This window comes from Sipha flava, unplaced genomic scaffold, assembly GCF_003268045.1.
Source record: "Sipha flava isolate LNK unplaced genomic scaffold, YSA_version1 338_pilon_pilon, whole genome shotgun sequence".
Lineage (NCBI taxonomy): Eukaryota > Metazoa > Arthropoda > Insecta > Hemiptera > Aphididae > Sipha > Sipha flava.
In genome coordinates this window covers 116,899-136,875 of record NW_020273030.1, presented here as the reverse complement: position 1 = coordinate 136,875, position 19,977 = coordinate 116,899, and the positions used below count along the sequence as shown (strand labels likewise).

General features: G+C 28.2%; 1 protein-coding gene across 5 annotated transcripts in view; it reads left to right on the top strand.

Annotated features, from left to right (window-relative positions):
• LOC112687249 (apoptosis-stimulating of p53 protein 2) overlaps positions 1-19,977 on the top strand; it is a 126,168-nt gene that overhangs the window by 11,175 nt on the left and 95,016 nt on the right. For 3 of the 5 annotated variants that reach the window (XM_025559854.1, XM_025559852.1, XM_025559853.1), the window contains exon 2: positions 3,539-3,607. In XM_025559854.1, coding sequence (XP_025415639.1) covers positions 3,575-3,607 — 33 coding nt within the window. In that variant the 5' untranslated portion in view covers positions 3,539-3,574. Of the gene's footprint in view, positions 1-3,538; positions 3,608-11,588; positions 12,205-17,996; positions 18,249-19,977 lie in introns of those variants that run through there. The other 2 variants (XM_025559849.1, XM_025559851.1) reach the window with 2 other exon arrangements.

The window sequence follows — 19,977 nt, the reverse complement described above, 5'->3', positions numbered from 1 at the left end:
ATATACTCACAGTCCCTTCTTTTTAACCCCCAATTTGAACTTTATGTTTAATAAATATTATTTATGTGTGTGTGAGTGAGTGTAATGTAGTAGTACCAAATATATATTTAAGGTATACTTAATATAAGTTGTGTAGCATAACTAAATATCTATTTCGGAAATTCTCACTTGTTAAATAAGTATTATATATTATTTATTATTATTTTGTATTATTATAGATACGTCGAATTACCCTAATTTGTTTAAAAGTTATGTTTTTAGTTTTTTTTTTTTTTTTTTTTTTATCCAAGATAAAATATTTATGCAAATATTGTTTGTGGGTTATATATAATTATTCGGTTTTTTTGTTGCCTTTTATATTTCTATAAAAGAAAGCGTGAGAAGGAGAAGGAAGCGAGCCAAAGAGAAAGAGAGTGAGAGAGCGACCTATTTGAGAGAAATCCGTTTAAATTTGTTGGTCCATTTTAATGTAACTTGATAACTATTATAATTCAAAAATTTTTATATTAAATATATTAATTTTAAAAACTTTCGTTTTTTTTTTTTTTTTTTTTTTTTAGTGAAACTATATGTATTATCTTTATTGAAATTCGAAATCCTTTGTAAATCCTTAGTAATTAGGCTTTTAATTTTTTTCACATTTTCGGTAACGTGTTAATGATTCTATTTGTTAACAAAATAATTAGTGGGTTTTAAAGGTGATGTGAGATTGAATTTAAAAAAAATTATAGTGTATTTTAGAAAATTCATTTATTGTATATTGAATTATTCTGTGAACCATTTGTAAATAATTTATAACGTGTATTCTACATATAATATTGCATTTTTGGGTCTTGGCGTGTATAACTATAGATATGATTTATTCAAGTTAAGTAAAAATCATATCATGAATTTTTTTTTTTAATTGGATGAATTGACAGAATATTTTACTATTTAGATTAATTAATAGTATATTTTGCTGGACAATTAATTTTTTTCATTTCTAAATCAATTTATTACTTTTCATTATTTATAATTTGAATTGTATTAAAAATAATATCATTAAATAAAATTATGAATTATGTATATAAATAATGTAATTCAAATAATTAATTAATTTAATATTAGTTTAATTTAATAGTTGTATTTATGTTACACATGTTGTCAAAAAGTAAACAGATATACCTACTTACAATATCTTACTAAATTCTTGTTTTGATTCAAGATGAAAATTTTTCTAATTTATGGTCGGTAAAAATTACCGTGATAATTAAATGAAATAGGTACCCATTAATATTTTTTATCTTAGATAGTTTCAAACTAAAATTATTACAAATTATCCTTTAAACATTTTCAAATTATGAAAAATGAATTATCATATTGATTTTAATAGCTACCTAGATTTAATTAAATTAATAAGTTGTTCATGATCCTATTATATGATGTTTCATGATAGAATTCTTCTAAAAATAACAATTTGTTTGTTGCGCACTTTGTAAAAAATAATCTGATTTGACGATAATCACATTTTTTATTAAAATTCTGTTTGTAAATGTAAAAAATATATAAATAGCTGAAGTATAAATAAATCATTAACTAAATTATTATTCTTTTTAACTTAATAATTTTTAATTTTTATGTTCAAAAAAAAATTGTTAAAATGTCTTGATTATATAAATATTTTCTTTGAAATTTTTTATATGGATAAAATCTGCCCCTAATTATTTTAACCTCACCTCAATTTTGAGCCATAAATAAAGAAACATCACTGAAAAATGTTTATAAAGAAAATTATTTTGCTGTATTTTGTCCTTTATCTTTATTGTGATCCCATTTTTCATTGATAATAAACGAAAAAAAATTATTTCTGGCTATATACCAAGTATTGCTTTTGGCATATTTACATAGTTTTATTCATTATATATATATATATATATATAAGATAAAATCTAGATTTTTTTAAAAAAAATTATATTAGAGGGATGTTACTTAAGGTATTAATCTAAAACACTTTTTAACTAACTTTAATATTACAAATCATACATTTGTAATTATTAAGGGAAAGTACAGTCCAATGATTAATTAATGTTAAATTATTAAATTAATGATTAATCCAACGTTTGTTGAATTTCTAAAATAGTACAAGAGTTAAATATTTGATCAGTTTTATTGTTCCATAATGAAACTTGGAGCTTCTCTTATAAATGACTATCTTATTTTATGTTTTTAAGAAGTTGATAAAAAAATTACATTTTATTGACTACAGTATGTAGAGATATCGTACCATTTCTGAAAATCATTTCTATCAAACTTGAATTTTACCGTTTGTGGTGAAGATATTTATAAGACCATATTTTTTGGTAAGATATTTAAAAACAGCATGAAAGAAATTTGAAACATATTTATTTTAATAATTAAAAATATAATTAGCTAGTATTTTAATTTTGTAATATTAAATCTCTTTATAGTATTCTTTGTTTTGAGTTTATTTGATCAACATAAACTTTTAATATTGCATATTAAATAATATCAATTATTTTATAAAAATTCATATGAAAATATCATTTTTACGAATTATTTCATCTATAATACAATGAAATATTACCTATATATATTATATTTAAGAATTAACTATTGTATTTTCCCATGATATGTTTATTAGTTTGGAAAAAGTATTTGAGATTCCTAGTCAAAGTGTAAATATTTTATGTCGATTAAGTAACATTTTAATGGTTATTTGTTGGACATTTAGAATAACATTTTTTTTTTTGTTATTTTCACCAATTATTAGTGTTTCTTTACCAGTAAACTGTAAACTGTCATTACCTTCGATAAAGTTAGCGGATAAGTATATATACCGTTTTCTCACTTAAATCTTGGTTGGATTAAGGTCGGACGTGATTTGAAAAATCAATCGATTTCTAACGGACACTACCGTACGTGATCGGAGAAGCTTACTGTTTTGATTAATAAAGTACGGTATTTGTAATGCGCAGAGTATGTACAACGTAAAATATTTATTTTCTAGGCCATCACAGGATTATCTCTAAAGTACATAATATTATTCGCAAATAACCATATATGGCTTTGGATAGTTTTTCTGATACCATATATTCATTAAGAACGAAACTAAATACAAAAATAACAACGTGTTAAGCAAGATAAGTTTCTAAATTGACTTCTTACAGTGATTCAGTTTTAACTATCACCAACGTGATTATTAATCACGTTATTGAATGTAATTGTTTCTAACTGTTAGGCACTGCATTTGACGTTAACTGACTGTTGATTTTCCTAATAGTATATGCATTCGGGCATTGGAATTTAAATTTCCTTTATCTATATAAGCTGTTGTTACTTTGTTAAAATATACAAGCTTTTGGTCAACTTGGCTTTTGTTCAGATTTTTGGCGTATTAGTATGGTTTGTCAGAAATATTGTTAGGGAAGAATAAATAGGTTTAGGTACTTACTGTACGAGTCTATAGTTTATGGACCGTAAAAATAATAAAGTTTATGTAATCATTTATTCTACAAAGATTTTACTTATATTTTTACAGGAGTTATGAAGAGACGACATTCACAGGCCTAATGGAATGAAGGAATCTACAGGTTTTTTCGGCGACCCGGTAAGCAATTTATACATATTTATATACAATTATACTTATATTGAACGCATACATTTTAAATTGACCGACTGTTTTTGTTAAACACACCGAAATATCATTAAATTAATTTTACGACTTTTGGATTCAGTAGTGTAAGTATTTTTCATTGAAAATAAGAATAACTTGTTCGTAATAATTTCAATTGTAAAACTGGTTTGAGTAACATGTTGTTTATAAAAACACTAACATAAAACACTTAGGCCTATGAATTAAGCTTGTTTAGTTTCCTGCCAATATTTTTATATTAAATTGAAAAGTAAAATTACATTTTTCATTAAATTTTACATTTCGTAATTTATACTAATCTTGTTACTTGTATAATTATATGCTTTATAGATAGAAGTGTTTGGTGATTTTCAGTGTGTACCGATACCAAAGATACCAAATATATTTAATAACTTAGTTTTATTTTCTTACTATTACTCGTTTAGAAATTGTATCATATTTAATTTCGGTTAATCAATTTTAATATGAGACTTAGAAAATAAATTGGTAAGGTATGCGATTTTCTTTTAATAATACGTATTGTTAAGTTGATATTTAGATTACACAAAAGTAATCATGAAAAACTATAATATTTTCGACCATAATATGTTAAAATATAATTTATAAAATTACCAGTGTGTGTGTTTCTTGAGTATGCTCAGTAATGTATATTATCATGGTCTTTGTATTTATATTTTATAAACTAGAAATTCAAATTTCGCGACTAGTGTATTGCAGTGTTTTATTTATTGTTTTCCTCCAAGTTTCAAGCTACATACGGTCGTACATTGTACCTATTTTTAACAAGTTAAACGGATGATAGATGTGGTTCGATTGATAATATTGTATGTATTTCAGTATACTGGTTTTGTGAAATTATCTTTGTAGCACATGAATACCCATAGAAACCTATTATTTGTATACAGAGCAATTACTGTACGTGTCCGAAAGTTGGCCAACCGCAGCGGAGACCAGCGAACCGTTGTGTGTTCTTATGTGTGTTGCGATCATATTGCGGACGTGTTCGTTCTCTTCCTTTATATATTTAACGAAAACGAGTGAACCGAAAAATTCATGCACTCGAGTTAACATTTCTAAAACAAAACTAAACATATAACACTTTTATTTCAACAACATTTTTATAGTATTGCTTTCAAATACTTTCGTTTTCATAATTTATGAATTTTTAATTTTCGAAATATTTCGTATCATAGTTTGGGTTTATTCGGGTTTAAGATAGATTTCATAATTAATTAATAACTCATCAATAGTAATTTATAATTTATAATTAGTCGATTTGATTATTGGTTTAGGAAAATATTAAAGTGGATTGTATTGCGAATTCTAGTAATAATAAAATCATTTAAATGGTGTGCTCATGCGGTCTTTCGCAGAGTAATCCAATTTTTTTTAATTTGATTTTTAATAGTGTCCTCCCTTTTGTATTTAATACTATTCTCTTAATGATAAAATTTTGTGCTGTATAGTTATATTTTAAATAATGAAACTTAAATATACTTAAACTATAAAAAATAAAATATATGTATTTGTAATTTATTGACTATTATGTTCAAAAATTAAAATGTAACTAATTATACAATGAATTGGGTGTGGACATTATTAGACTATCTTACAATATCTTTAATAAAGTGTTGTATTATGTATTGATTAATAAAAAATCAATTGTTTTAATTTGTTACCTTAAAATAAAATTCCATCATTTTTTAATGCCTTACGTTGTATATGTTTTAAAATTAAAGTAATAATAGTACTTATACATAATAAACAAAACAAAAATGTACTTCTGAACTAATTAATTTCCTTTAGTTTTGTAAATTACTGATTTGCTTAGTTGATAAAATCAAAAACAATTTAATTAAGAATTTTTATCATATTAATATTAGGCAAATAAAAAGAACAAACTGTTTGATAAATATAAATACTTTTTAATATTTATATTGATTTTATTTACAATGTTTCTTTATAATTTTTATTTTTGTCAACTGTAACGTTATTATTTGTTTAAATGCGAAGAATTGATTTTTCTGTTCTTTTGTATGACTTCTTGATTATATTAATTTTTGATTATGAATAGCTATCTATCTATCTATACTATATATAAAATTGTAAGGGTTTTTCTTCGACCGCGCTAACCGAGAAAATTACTGAACCGATTTGGCTGAAATTTTTGTTGGCTAAAACCCTGCTGAAGGTTTTAGTACCACTTTTATCAGCAAAAAAGTTCATAAAAAATTAAAAACAATTGTAGAAGAGTTGCGTGTTAGCGGCTTTGTAAGCGGGCCGCGGGTTTACAGCTACCTGCAACTTGACCTTTGTATAGTGTTTGATATCTAACAGGTCATTAAATGATTTAATTGACATTCATCAATAGTACACGCGCAACCAAAAACATTTGCCGAAATTAATAATAGTTTTAATATTATAAGAAGATTATGGAAAATATCGATCACGTTTTGCGTTATCGAAAAATACTCTTATGTAATAATATTCTTGCCAACGAACGTGTTACCATCGATTATGAATAGTATTTATTAACACTATTATTTAATAGTGTTACGATCTGCCTGACGCCGAACGCGTTTTTCCGCAAATAGTGTTTTATCTATTTTTATACCTACATTATTAATCGCTAATATAATATGCAATACCTACTGCGGGTAAGTGGCCAATTCATTATCATGCCGAGAGCGCAAAGAGCACGCATTGGCAGAAGAACTGTCAATGCAACTCGAATGTATAACAGAAGGCAACAAAATAACACATCAGAACGTTCTCAAACACTTGTACAGGAGCAACGTAACGCTTTGAGTATGAAATCTTCGTTTAATTATCAATCCGAGATTGATTATTTAAATATTAAAGCGCTTCAAATTGGACGAATGACTATATTATGTCCTAAGTGCCATGCAAAAAAATGGAAAGATGAAACCCATGGACTTTGCTGCGCTGACGGTAAAGTTGTTTTACACTGATTTGAGGATCTTCTAGACCTAATTAAAAGTTTAATTGATAATTCTTACCCTCTATCAAAACATTTCTTTGATAATTCTAGACGGTATAATACTCTGTTTCAAATGACATCGTTTGGAGCAAACGAAATAGCTGAAGAGAACTTCATGCCCTCTTTTAAAATTCAGGGTCAAGTGCATCATTTAATAGGTAGTTTATTACCCGAAATTGGAAATAATGCTAAATTTTTACAAATATATTTTATGTCAGAGTCGGATCGAATATCTATTCGAACAAATATGATTCCAAATTTAAAAAGAGGTCTCATTGAATCATTGCAAACAGTTTTGCGTGAAAATATCACCTCATACAGAGCTTCAGATCTAATCTGGAGTCGAGGTCTTTTGATGAGTCGCAAAACTTTAAGTTAATTATTCATGCTGACAGAGTTCCTCAAGATGAACACAGAGGTCAATATAATGCACCTACTATCGATGAAGTAGCTGTATTATTAGTTAATGAAGATAAAGGTCCCTGAGATATAGTTCTGCATGGTCGGAGTGGACACTTGAGTCGAGTTTCCGAATTGAATAGATCTTATGATGCACTGCAATATCCATTGATGTATACTAGAGGCGAAGACGGTTATCACATTAATATTTTACAGAAAAATAACCAAAATCGAACAAAAACTGTCTCCTGCATGCAATTTTATTCTTATAGGTTTATGGTTAGAGAAACAAGTCTAAATCATCTACATTATTACAAAACATTATTTAGCCAATTCGCCGTAGATATGATGGCAAAAATGATTTCTGAAAGGTGTAATAATAAGTTTATGGGTAATATAACATTTGTTTTCGCTGGTGATTTCCGTCAAACCTTACCAGTAATCTCTAAAGGTACTCGGGCTGATGTCGTTAATGCTTGCTTTAAATCTTCTCCTATATGGAACTATGTTGAAAAACTTTATTTGCGAACAAACATGAGAGTTTATTTAAGGAGAGGGGACGATATTTTTCCAGCACAGTTGTTGAAAATTGGAAATGGAACTTTAGAAAATGAAAATGGTTACATTTCTGTCAATCACACGATTGGACGGGTGGTCAATAAAGTGGAAGAGTTGATTTCTACAGTTTATCCTGACATTTTTAATCTGTCCAATAAATCTTATCAGTGGTTATGTGAAAGAGCTATTATCTCTCCGAGAAATGTAACAGCAGGAGAAATTACTGATATCATCATTGAATAGAACATCGATGGACACTCACGTGAATATCTATCTATTGATACAGTTACATCAAAAGATGATGCTATTCATTTTCCGCAAGAATTTCTCAATTCTCTTTCTCCTTCGGGATTTCCTCCTCATAAGCTAAAATTAAAAATGGGTGCTCCAATTACATTATTACGTAATCTTCAACCACCGAACTTATGTAACGGTACAAGATAACAAATAAAATCGTTGCGAAATAATATTATAGAAGCCGTAATTCTTACAGGGCCAGCAAAAGGAGAAATTGCATTTATTCCAAGAATTCCCATGATTCCCTCTGACTTGCCGTTTTTTTTTCAAACGGCTTCAATTCCCGGTTAAAGTTTCTTTTGCCATTACCATAAACAAAGCGCAAGGTCAAACATTCAAGTACGTTGGCGTAGATCTTCGTACAGAGTGCTTTTCACATGGGCAATTATACGTGGCATTTTCTCGAACTGGGGACCCGAATCATCTTATGATTTTAATTTCAACAGGAAATATAACAAAAAACATCATATACTCAGAAGTCTTATAAAATTCTTATTTTAATTCTTTTTTTTTCTATCTTTCTTTTCTTTTTTCAACCATAAATTATTTCTTTTTTATCTGTATTTATTTTTATCATTTATAACGTTAGAAAAATTTCAATTCGTTTTCATTAACCGTTTTTTTATATTTACTTTCCGATCACATTAAACAATAATATTTGAATAAAAAATTAACGGAGTTCACGGGTGAAGCTGTGACGGGTCGGCTAGTTATTTATAAAAATATTATGTGATTCGCCAGAAAAAAATGTAGAGACTATACTTTTATTTTTATAAATGTTGCTTTTATTGTAAATACATTTTGTAATCCGTTGGTCAGTGTATTATATACTCGTATTATCGAGAGTCTGAAACTCTTGGCTGGAATACCTTAACCATTTAAATCTAATCGTGGTTAGACCACTACCGATATTTAGTATTTTGCTCGGTATTTTGTTATGTATATCTTTATTTTTAAAACATTTCATATATTATATATTTATGTTAATGTTATTAATAAAAACTTAATATTAGTTGATTAAACAAGTAAAACATGAATTCATCATGTGGTTTTCTTGAATTATTATACGCTTTCTTTGTTTTGTACACAATTTATGTTGAATAATTTGCCGGAAAAAGTGAAAAATTCACACTCATAAATCATTGCGTTTATTTTAATTTATTATTATTAAAAAAAAAAAAAAAAAAAAAAAAAAAAAACAATAATAATAATTGTTGGATGATGCAATTTACTAGAGGTAGCTAATATTATTTTTTTTTGTTATTCATTCCCAATAGTTTTTTAATGACTAAGATCTACTGACTTTGCCAAATGTAAAATACAAAAAAATACTGAGTATTTGAAGGCCATATTCGATGATGGTTATTGAGCGTATACCTACATTATATGTCAGTATTTAAACATTTGTCCTTGAATAAAAAAAAAAAAATATACGTTAATTTTGATTAGGAACTTAAAATAAAAAGTTAAAAGAAATTATAAACGTAAATTAAAAAAATGTTATTTTTGGATTTAGAAATAGCTTAATGATAACGAATGACTAAAAAACCTGTTTCATAGTTGAAGCAATGTGTTTAAGTGATAAATATCATGAATAGTATGTATTTAACATTAATACATTTCTCAATTTTTTTACGTATTTTACGGGTTAATATAATGTAGATTTTTGTAAAATAAATATTTAACTATGAATAAAAACGTATTTTTGGTGATATTAAAATCAATTAAATTGTATTCTTGTCTATAAAAAATTTAATAATTCTTATAGAAATTTATATTTTATGGATATTATTTGAATGATTTTTCAAAAAGTGTATCGGATGTAATGTGGAATTAAATGAGCTGTGATGGTTTAATTTTATTGATTTTTATTTTTATTTTTAATGTTTGAAATTTGATATTTAAATTAATCGATACTATGAAAGATATTTTTGTGTGAAAATTTTATGAAATTTATTATAGCTAGTAATGTTTTGCATATTTATAAATAATTAATTTGATTAATAACGCATTTTCTTATGCATTTTTTTAGGCTTAAAAAAATGAAAAAAAAAACTTATGGAAATAAGAATTGCAAATTTCTTTACCCGCAGTTAAAAACAGTACCTATGATATTGTTTGTTTTTTGTTTCAATATATTATTTGTATACATTTATTTAAAGGTTTTTGCTCAATAGTTCTTTATATAATATTTATTTATACTGTCAGTAGTTATTACAATGCGAATGAGAGTATCAATATAAATGTAAAATAAATACTAAAGAGAGCTTGAGGAACGGTTAAACATAAACCTCGACAGAAACATGCACAAATAATAAAAAAAAAAAGTTTCGGAATGCAAATACACTTAAAACCCGTAAGTATTGTTTTCCGCTATTCTTGCAGTGTAATTTTTTCGTCGACCATCATTATAAACCGGTTGTTAGCATATTAATTTTTTTTTGACTAGATAATTAATGAGTTGATATTTGTAAAAGTCATTAACAGTTTGTTTAGTCATCGTAGGTCTGGACTTTCCTATAGTTATATTCTATTGTTACAAGATGTTTAAATTTAATAAATATTTGACGATGTAGCAGATATTTTCTGAGTACTTATCCGAATAGCTCAAATTTTACTTCAGGATATTGCATTAAAATCTGTGTGTAATTAAATAGTTGATCAAAGTTACAATGATCCCGTGATGTAAATTCTATCGTTAGTGTACCACATATATATAGTTATAGTTAATACTATATAGTTACAACTATAGTTAATATATCACAAGTTAACCTAAGTTATTATCTTAACGTGAGGAGAATATAATATAATTTACGGGCTTGTGAAAAATAGCGAAAAAAAAGGTCTACGAAAAACTGGATTCAATCCGCCGGAAAATCTTTGAATAAAAATAACGATATTTTTCTCTTTGCTCGATGCGAACATTATGCCATGACACCTGTAACCAGCGATCTGTGAGTAAATGATTCCGAATTGTAGAACTAGGAAAATGCCAGCAGAGAGGTTGAAATGTGTATTTTATTTTTTAGTACTATAGTAGTTATTTTCGAGTCGCACTTATATCCGGGGAGAAACAAAAATCTACTTCGGCAATCACTTATCAACGTTATTTTAAATTATTATTCGTATCGTTTCTTAAGCAATACGTTTTCGTTGTCATTTTCATTTTTTTTTTTTTTTTTTGAAACCAATTAATCGTGTGCACTTATAGTCGTAGATCTCCGGTGTGTTTTGATTTCTTAGACATATTAAGCACATCCCCAAAAAAATTGACTCGACTTCGTCACCGAACAACAATAACAATAATAATGAACGATGCACGCACTCGCATGTGTGCGTACAGTAATAATAATAATAATAATAACGTGATGTTACTGGCGGTCCGCGGACGACGGCGACGTAAAAACACACACACACACACCGGCTGCGGCAACTCACCGCGCGCGCAGGCCAACCTTGCTCCACACAGATGACCCTCGACCGCCGTCGCGGCGCATTCTTGTTGGATTATTGGAATTCCACACCTGAACGGACCGCAGATGCATGCGGTGCGTGCGTTCGCCCCACCCCGGATCGGCCGCGATCTTGTGCGATGGTGCGACGAGGAAGGGGCGCGCGCGAGACTGGTGGTGCCGGCTCGGTCGGCGGCGACGAAGGCGATCGTTGCTGTTCGCGGCGGCTGTCTTACTCTTTTACGGCACCGTATCCGCACGCGTGTCTCGTACGGTAATAGTTGTGCGCCGCGTACCGGTTCCCAAACGTATCTGATCGCGTGCGCGCGTTCGATCGCCAGACCGTGTGTGCGTTTCGCGTGCACCGACTGCGCGCATTTCACCGCACCGACACCGCGTCCGTGCCTCCGTTTCCACCGCGTTTCGGGGCGGCACGATTAGCCGTCGTCCCGCGACATTAGCCACTATCGCCGCCATCGCCGCCCGTGTCGCGGGTTCCCGCCGTTTGCGCTTTGTTGAATGCCGTCGGTACGCGATCGTTGCTGCAGCAGCCGACGCCGCTGCCTCCGCCACCGCCGCCGCCGTCGTCGGAGACGGATTTGCCGCGAAACGCCGCCGTCATGGGCATGTTTCGGTGTCCGTTGATCAGGTTCAGTCAGCGCCGCGCCAGACACCGGCCGCCGTCGGAACAGCAGCGATTACCGGAAGAGACACGGCCATCCAGAGGCGAGGCTACCAAACGTCCCGGCGCGACTGTCCAGGCTTTCCTTCCGCCGACAGCCGTCCGCACCACCACCTGCACCGCGTACACCGCCGCTACCGCTAACGTGTATTTCGCACCTAAAGTCAGTATAATGTCGTCAAAACTCACGTCCTATACGTACCTTGTAAAACATTTCAACGTGACTTTTAATATTTTATTACGTTTTACTTCACCCTTATCCATTTCAAATTTTTTCTCGGCCCCGTTCTTAGTGAAGGCCCGCTAGGCCTTTTAAAGGAAACTTTAACGCTAGGAGCGCGCAAGTTTAAAAACAGTGTCCATTGGTTATCAGAACGTTTTCATAACGTTCACGGAATGTGACGTTTATCCTTACTTGTATTGTGTTGTACCTGTGTAGTATCATATTATGTCGTATTTGATGTGTGGTTTTTGTTTTCTGTTGACGTGGTTTTTAACAATATTTTCTGTGCGTTGCAGTTTAATAGTTTCCTCGTTGGTGGGCATTTTGAAAAGTTAATTTTTTTTATAGATTTTATCGATGAGTCGTAACATTTCTCAGGAAACCTCAGACGTTTCTATAGTTTAACATGTAAAAATATTGGCCGAAACGATTTATTAATAATGTATCATATCGCATTGCTGTTTTAATTCATAAGCTTTAGGTAATTGTTGTCATTTATCTTGTTGATATTGTTTTGGTGGCAAAGGTAAACCGAGATAGAAACACTTAAATACTATCAATGTATACATTTTCCAAGTTTAGTAATTTGATATTAACACCGGCACGTGACATTTGTAAGGCAGTAGGTTTCTGCATTGGAAATTACAGTTGATTACACGGTAAATTGTTGTTGTATCAGATATAATCAGTATATAATAACGATATGTATTTATGCCAGTGGTGTTTTAAAATTCAATTTAAATGCCAAAAAACACGAAATTAATTTTAAAATTTACATATTTATTGACCGTTATCGTTTGTTTTATTAATTTTTTCATTTAGCTTGCTACCATACTCTTTTAATTTTAAATAAAAGTGAACTCTGTACGAATGTATCATAATATTATATATTACAATCGTAAATGCATAATTATTGTGTATTGTGATTATAAATATGCTCAATATTTTCTTCTTATAAGTCAGCACTCGTTTGAGATGCGTAAAACAATATTTAATTATAGATTGATATAGAAAAACACTGATTTTTTTCATAAAATATTAATTTTCATTTCTAAATTATGTTAATTTAGTCCACATTAAATGGTTTTCATTCGAATGGACTACACGGTTTAGTGTAATATGTAATGTGTGGGATTCAAAATTGGTCTAGAAAAATGTATGATCTAAATTATCGAGTATAAAATAACAACTCTATTATGTAGATCCAATGGCATTGATAAACATGTGTTGTTGTATGTATACACGCGCGCGCGTGCAACAACCAACGTTCGAGAATATGCGTGAATAAGGATTGACGTGTTTATGACCAAATCGCTGACTACACGTAGGTACACATATACATGTGTGTGTGTGTGTATCAACGACATCTATAATATCTGTTATTTAATGGAATAATGTAACGCGAAGATCTCTCTGTAAACAACCAACACGCCGTAACGTTTCCAGCCATGCACCCTGTATACACATTACACGTAGACACATACACACATGCGGTACAATATATGGCTTTGGAATTTCACGTCGACGCACCCCCGCCTACCACTCAAGGACCCTGTTGGACGTTTAAAAATCCATTTGTGTACCTCGACGAAGGTTCAGTATTTCCAAAACCGGTTACAACACGTGGTTCACGCTGTGTTAACCATGTGTGATTACCTTTTCCATGGGATTCCGTAGCAACAAGTCTACCGGGAGATTTGGGTCCATGTTATATTTTTTCACTTCTTACTATTATATTACTTTTTCTTTTTGGCGCCACACCGCACGCCAATTGACTGACACAATGCAGTCGTTTACGCCAAGAGGACAGAATGTATATCAAGTATTTACAAAAAAAAAAAAAATGCGGCGGGTAAATCAATAAACTCCAAATGGAATCTATCTTTTGAATGTATGTACTTAAACTATTTTAGTAATTTTAATGGATTATTTTAAAAGAAGAAACCGCTATACGAGTACATAATTACGGAGAGTATTGAAAACTATTAATTTAATGACAGTTTAAAGTATAATTTATTATCGATGTGGGAATATATGCAAGATATTATTTTAAGTTATTTTTACTATTATAGTTACAGTTGTCTATTTAGTGGGTTCGTAGTGTTTTTATTTTTATTTCTAGGATTGTCACAATTATTTTTAAAAAAGACATTTACTGATATAGATTTGTTAGTGATTATAATTATAATTAAATTTTAATCATTTAATTTCGGTGAAATATTGCTAAAAATTAATATTTTTATGTAAAATGGTTGATGTTTTTCATTTTCATTATTAAATATCTTTCTTTTAGTAAACCATACACGAGTATTTCAAGATGAAAAAGTATAAATCACTGCAACATATAGTTTGAACATATTTGCCTTCTTTAAAATAGTTTCTTTTGTCTGTAGTTGTATAGTAAATTATTTTTGATTTATTTCAATTTGTTTCTTTATATTATGCAAATATAAGTTTATAATATATTAAGATATACTTTTTGAAATATTATTTTATACCTCTTTACTTATTAATAATTAATTAGTATTTTAATAAAAATGTGTACGATAAGGATTAGAATGTTTTATTTTGCCAGTACGGACCACTATAAAAAAAATTTAGTAGTATATAATGTATAATGTAATACATATTCTATTTTATAATATAATTACAGAAAGATTTATGAAGTCATTATTATTATTTTAAACTATTTTCTGAAAGTCTAGTAATGAGCTAGATACTTAACTATTAAAAACCAACTAAATATGTATATATTTACATGTATATGAAATTATAAAAATAAAAAAAAAAGAACTTAAAATATAAATTGTCTAACCATAATTATTTTTTCAACTATTATCTAATAAATAAAAAATAAATAAAATAGGTACCTATATTTTATTTTATACGTTTTTCTGTTTTTTTTTAAAAATAATTTTCATTTCACTACATTAAAATTGAGTTTAGTTGTATTTCCATGTGTGAACTAAATGCAATATACTAACTTAAAGTTAAACAACATATATCTTTATTTTAATTTCTATAAGATGTAATATTTAATAAATATTATAGAAAAATGAACACAGCACAAAAAACGTCTAAAATCTATAACAAATGGTATATTAATATTATACTTTTCAATTGTTTTTAGCGATTTATTATTTTAATTTTAATTTAAACCTTTTGATTGATTTTATTTATTTAAAAAAAAAACAAAGTTACCAGTGAATTGAAACAACTATTTTATGATGGATAATCGATGAAAAGATTATTTTGGCAGTATATTAAAAATTATTCAATTTTAAGTACACTTGGTACTGTGAGTAAATAATGGTGTTTACTATCATACAATTATTTTGTTTCTGAGAGATTTATCGGTGTATTATATTTTTTAGTTATTTTCATAGTTGCTAGGTATACTTTCGATATTTGATTTTATTGTCATTTATCGCTTGAATATATTAACTTTGAAATGAAATGAAATTATTGAGTTAAATTGATTGACATTTATAGTAAATATTATTTTATATCGTAAGCTATTTTGTATTGTAAAGAATAAATCATATTTTTATTTGTATTTATTTTAATATTGTTCTTTGATCTTGTAAATTTGATATTTTTTATTCATTTTGAAGACCCGGTTTTTATTAATAGTTGTAATGTTTTCGAAGATAGCAGGTAGGTATATTATTTGCTTCGGAAGTCGTATACCCACAAAAAAATGTATTCCTCCAAAAAGGACCAAGAAGGTCAAGTATTTATTTCCTGTATCGAACAAAAAAAAAAAAAAGAGTAGTGAATTTCAAAACAAATTACAATTTGTTTTTTTTTTACTTATTGTAATCCTTTATTGTGTTATCTTTGATTTTTATTTTTAAGTGTAGTGCTATTTTTGTTTGTTAAAAAAAAAAAAAATGTTTTATTTTTAATAAGTTTTAAATTTATCCAGTAAACTTTAATATTTATACCTTCAAATAGTTAATTATTATTGTTCTATAGTTAAATGATTTATCAACATTTTTAATTAATATATATATATATTATAGTAGCATTTAATTTAGTTCTTTCGATTTAAATCGGTATTTTATTTCCAAAGTTAGCTATTGTTTTCATTTTGATATATTTATTTATTTATTTAATAAACGCCCGATGGGCATAGAGTACAGAAATATACATAAAAGGTATTTTTAACATAATAACATAATAAACGCAATTAAGATAAATACAAAAAACAACTATTAATATTTAAGATAATAAATGTAAGGTAATATGCTCTTGATTATTACTTAATAAACTTTTAGAAAAAAAGATTGTTTTTGAGCTTTGTGTTTGTATTTGAATTGGCTTTATGTTTTCGTTATTAACCTGGAGAAACTTTCGTGCGCAATATATTGTGTTGATACTAGGGATTGGTTACAAAGGAAGGAGTACCGCCTAACACTTATTTTTAAAGTGTGTTTCACGTTGACAATTTAAAGAAGACCGAATTAGACCCGTCTCCCTCTCTAGTTTATTCCACCACGTCCTACGTGTCTTCTTGCTGATACACACCAGTAGGTTCAGTTAATTTTTCTCCTGTTGTTGTTAATGATCCGTCGCTGTTTTCTGGTCCTGATTTTTTCTTCAGTGGTCGACAACCAAGTATCTTATCATTTTTTTTTTAACTTTTTCATTGTGCTGACTGTTTTGATAACGCCCAACGATGACAAAGAGAAAACTAAAATTTAAATTTACACAATAAGTGACGGGTACAGAAAAAAAAAAGATTTTAGGTAGATATTTTATAACCGGAAACGTTTTTTGACCCTTTGTATCATCCTTACACTAGTACATCCACATAAACAGTGATATTTTTTTATTAACCACATTTTACGTATGACTATTGTTTTATATTTTTATTATAATTAAATCGCCGAACAAAGAGATAATGAATAAAACGCACAATGAAATATCCATTAGCATTGAAGGGCCATGTGGATAGTTTATACATTTTTTGCCTCTGGGCTTTAATAACAGATATCATACACTTGTATTTTCTTCATACATCGTTTGGCAGTCAAGGCAAGTAAATAATTTGTTAATTACGTTTACTTTGTAAATTATACATATTGTAGGTTCTAATTGTGAACTGTTCTTATGTGTTTGTTGTTGCCTATTGTTTTTCCTTTTAATTTTTGACGTTTTTCATATAGAATGTTAAATACATGTTTTTTTTATTATTTCTTATGTATTCCATTAATTATTTTCAATCAAACATTTCATATGGAATTTTTAGCGTTCAAAATTTAAATTGCTTAATACATTATTAAATGGCCTTGAACTCGTAATTTAAACCTAAGAAAGTTAGTCTAATGTTAATAAGTGTTTGCATTTTTTTTAATATTTTTTTTTCGTCATTCTAACCTAGAACAATCTGGTAAATGTGTATATAATCTGTATACGCTAAGATAAAATTATAAGTAATTTATTGATGGCTTAATTTATTTGTATACAATTTTTATAAATGTGTGTAAACGGTAGAAAAATTTTCTGATTATTCATGACATTGTCTTATGAATTTTTTTTTATAAAAGAGTTATAATTTTATTAATGATTTTGTTTTATATTTATAAAATATTATGAGAGAAATATTAAGGTTCTATTGTTTTAGTTTATACAATGTGTTTAAGATATTGAATGATATTTACATATAACAATCTTTTTAATCATTATTACTTCTAATATTATTTACATACATAGGCTATACGTATATATGTATTTAAAACTATATTTTAACGCACGAACGTAAACATTCACTTGTCGGACTGTTGTCGAGGTCGTAACCGCATCTTTCCGTTCCTATCCTTGCTACGATGTTATAGAACGTCCGTAGATGACTCACTATACTCGTCTATAAAATTCTTTCTCATCGTTTTAATAATATGGCATGTGCATCAATTGCTGAATCGTTGGGTGAAGAGGTTCGCCGAATGAAACGCACGCTCAAATGGTCTGGATACAAACACGTGAGTTTTCTTTATTGAAATCAAATAATTTAATATTATTTTTCTTACTAATAATACGTAAAAAGAGGTAGTAAGAAGAAAAATAAATTAGAAGGAAAATCCGTTGAATAGAAAAGAGAAAGTAATTTTTTATCGGAAGGTTTATGATACGGATATAATGAATTTTCATGTTGGTGAAACAATTATACGGTGCGGAGGTCCAGAGCGAAAATTGGTTTTGCTTTGCCTATTTATTTATGAAGGCGAGAGATTGGGGAACGATGATTGTTTTTTTTTTACCTACCGCTACTGGTTTCTCTGCCAAATATGTAAGAGTTCAAATCTTTAATGTAGGAGGACACCTACATATACCTTCATCGGTGGTCTAATCTATACGGCTATACTGATAACAAAAATATTTGACAAAAAATTATGTGCAAAATGAGTTTTCATATTTTATTCCAAAATATAATAAATTTGATATTAAAACTTTTATTATTAACATTATAACGTGAAGTAGTATTAACTATACTGAAGATAAAAATAAAAAATATGTTTTATGATTCCAACATTTTCCTCAAGTTTACGTAAACTCTTATATGGTATTTATTACAGCAGTTGTTCATATGTATTAAGAAAATGTATTTAATGTTATAGCCAATCATATAGATACGGTGTAATTAACATATTTTCATATTTTTCTTTGTAGTGAAAATAATTAAGCATTTTTTAAACTTTTCACTAAAATTACGGTTCTATACCGATCTACGATCTATGATTGATGATTATTAAAACATTAAATTCATTTTAAACTCATTATGGTTTCTTTTAAAAATTTAAAACTCACCCCTCATTTATAAAACAAAAATATATTGAATCGTAATTTTATATTCAATTATAAATTAAAATAATAAATCACAAACTGTAGTTACTATATTCATTTTTACAAAATTAATTTTTTAACCAAAAAATGTTTAAGTAGTCTAATTAAATTATTAATTTTAGGGTAACCTTATTTCGTAATTAAGGTTTTGGTTATTTTAACATGAAGTACTTTATATAAAGTTTCTCCTTTGTGTAATATAATGTTAACTGACCATATAATGTATCAGGCAATACTGCGTTTAATTTATTAACGGAAAAAATTACACTAGCCTTAAGTTTTGTATTATAACACAATATTTTTTTCGGAAATTATTACATTTTTAAAACTGAAAACTAAGGGTTCAATTAATTAAAATATTAGATTAAATAATTGTATTAATTATTAAGAATTTTTCATTTATAGAAAACAATTAAATAATCTAGCTGAAAATGTATGATACAATGATATATTTAGATCTGATTTTTGAATTTGGAAATTGAAAACTTTTTTGTTGAATGATTTATTTTGTAGCTTTTCACATTATAACGATACAACATTTTTTAATGAATTTCCAATTCTTTTTCTTCTGAAAAATAGTTTAATGCACAGAAATTATTTTTGTCTTATAATCTTTTTAGATTTCAATATGATTATTTTTGACCATTCATAACAATTCTGTTTGTTCATAAAAAAATTAACAAAGCGGATTTTACTTTATAGAATGATAAAAATGGTTTTCAATTTTGCATATGGAATAAAAGATCCTATAAATATAATCATGGAGCATTGCTAACTCGTATAATATGATGTATCTACCTATATTATAGGTTTATTGTTCTTACATATATATTTTTTCTTACTTTCTTCTACAAGATAAATTGTTAT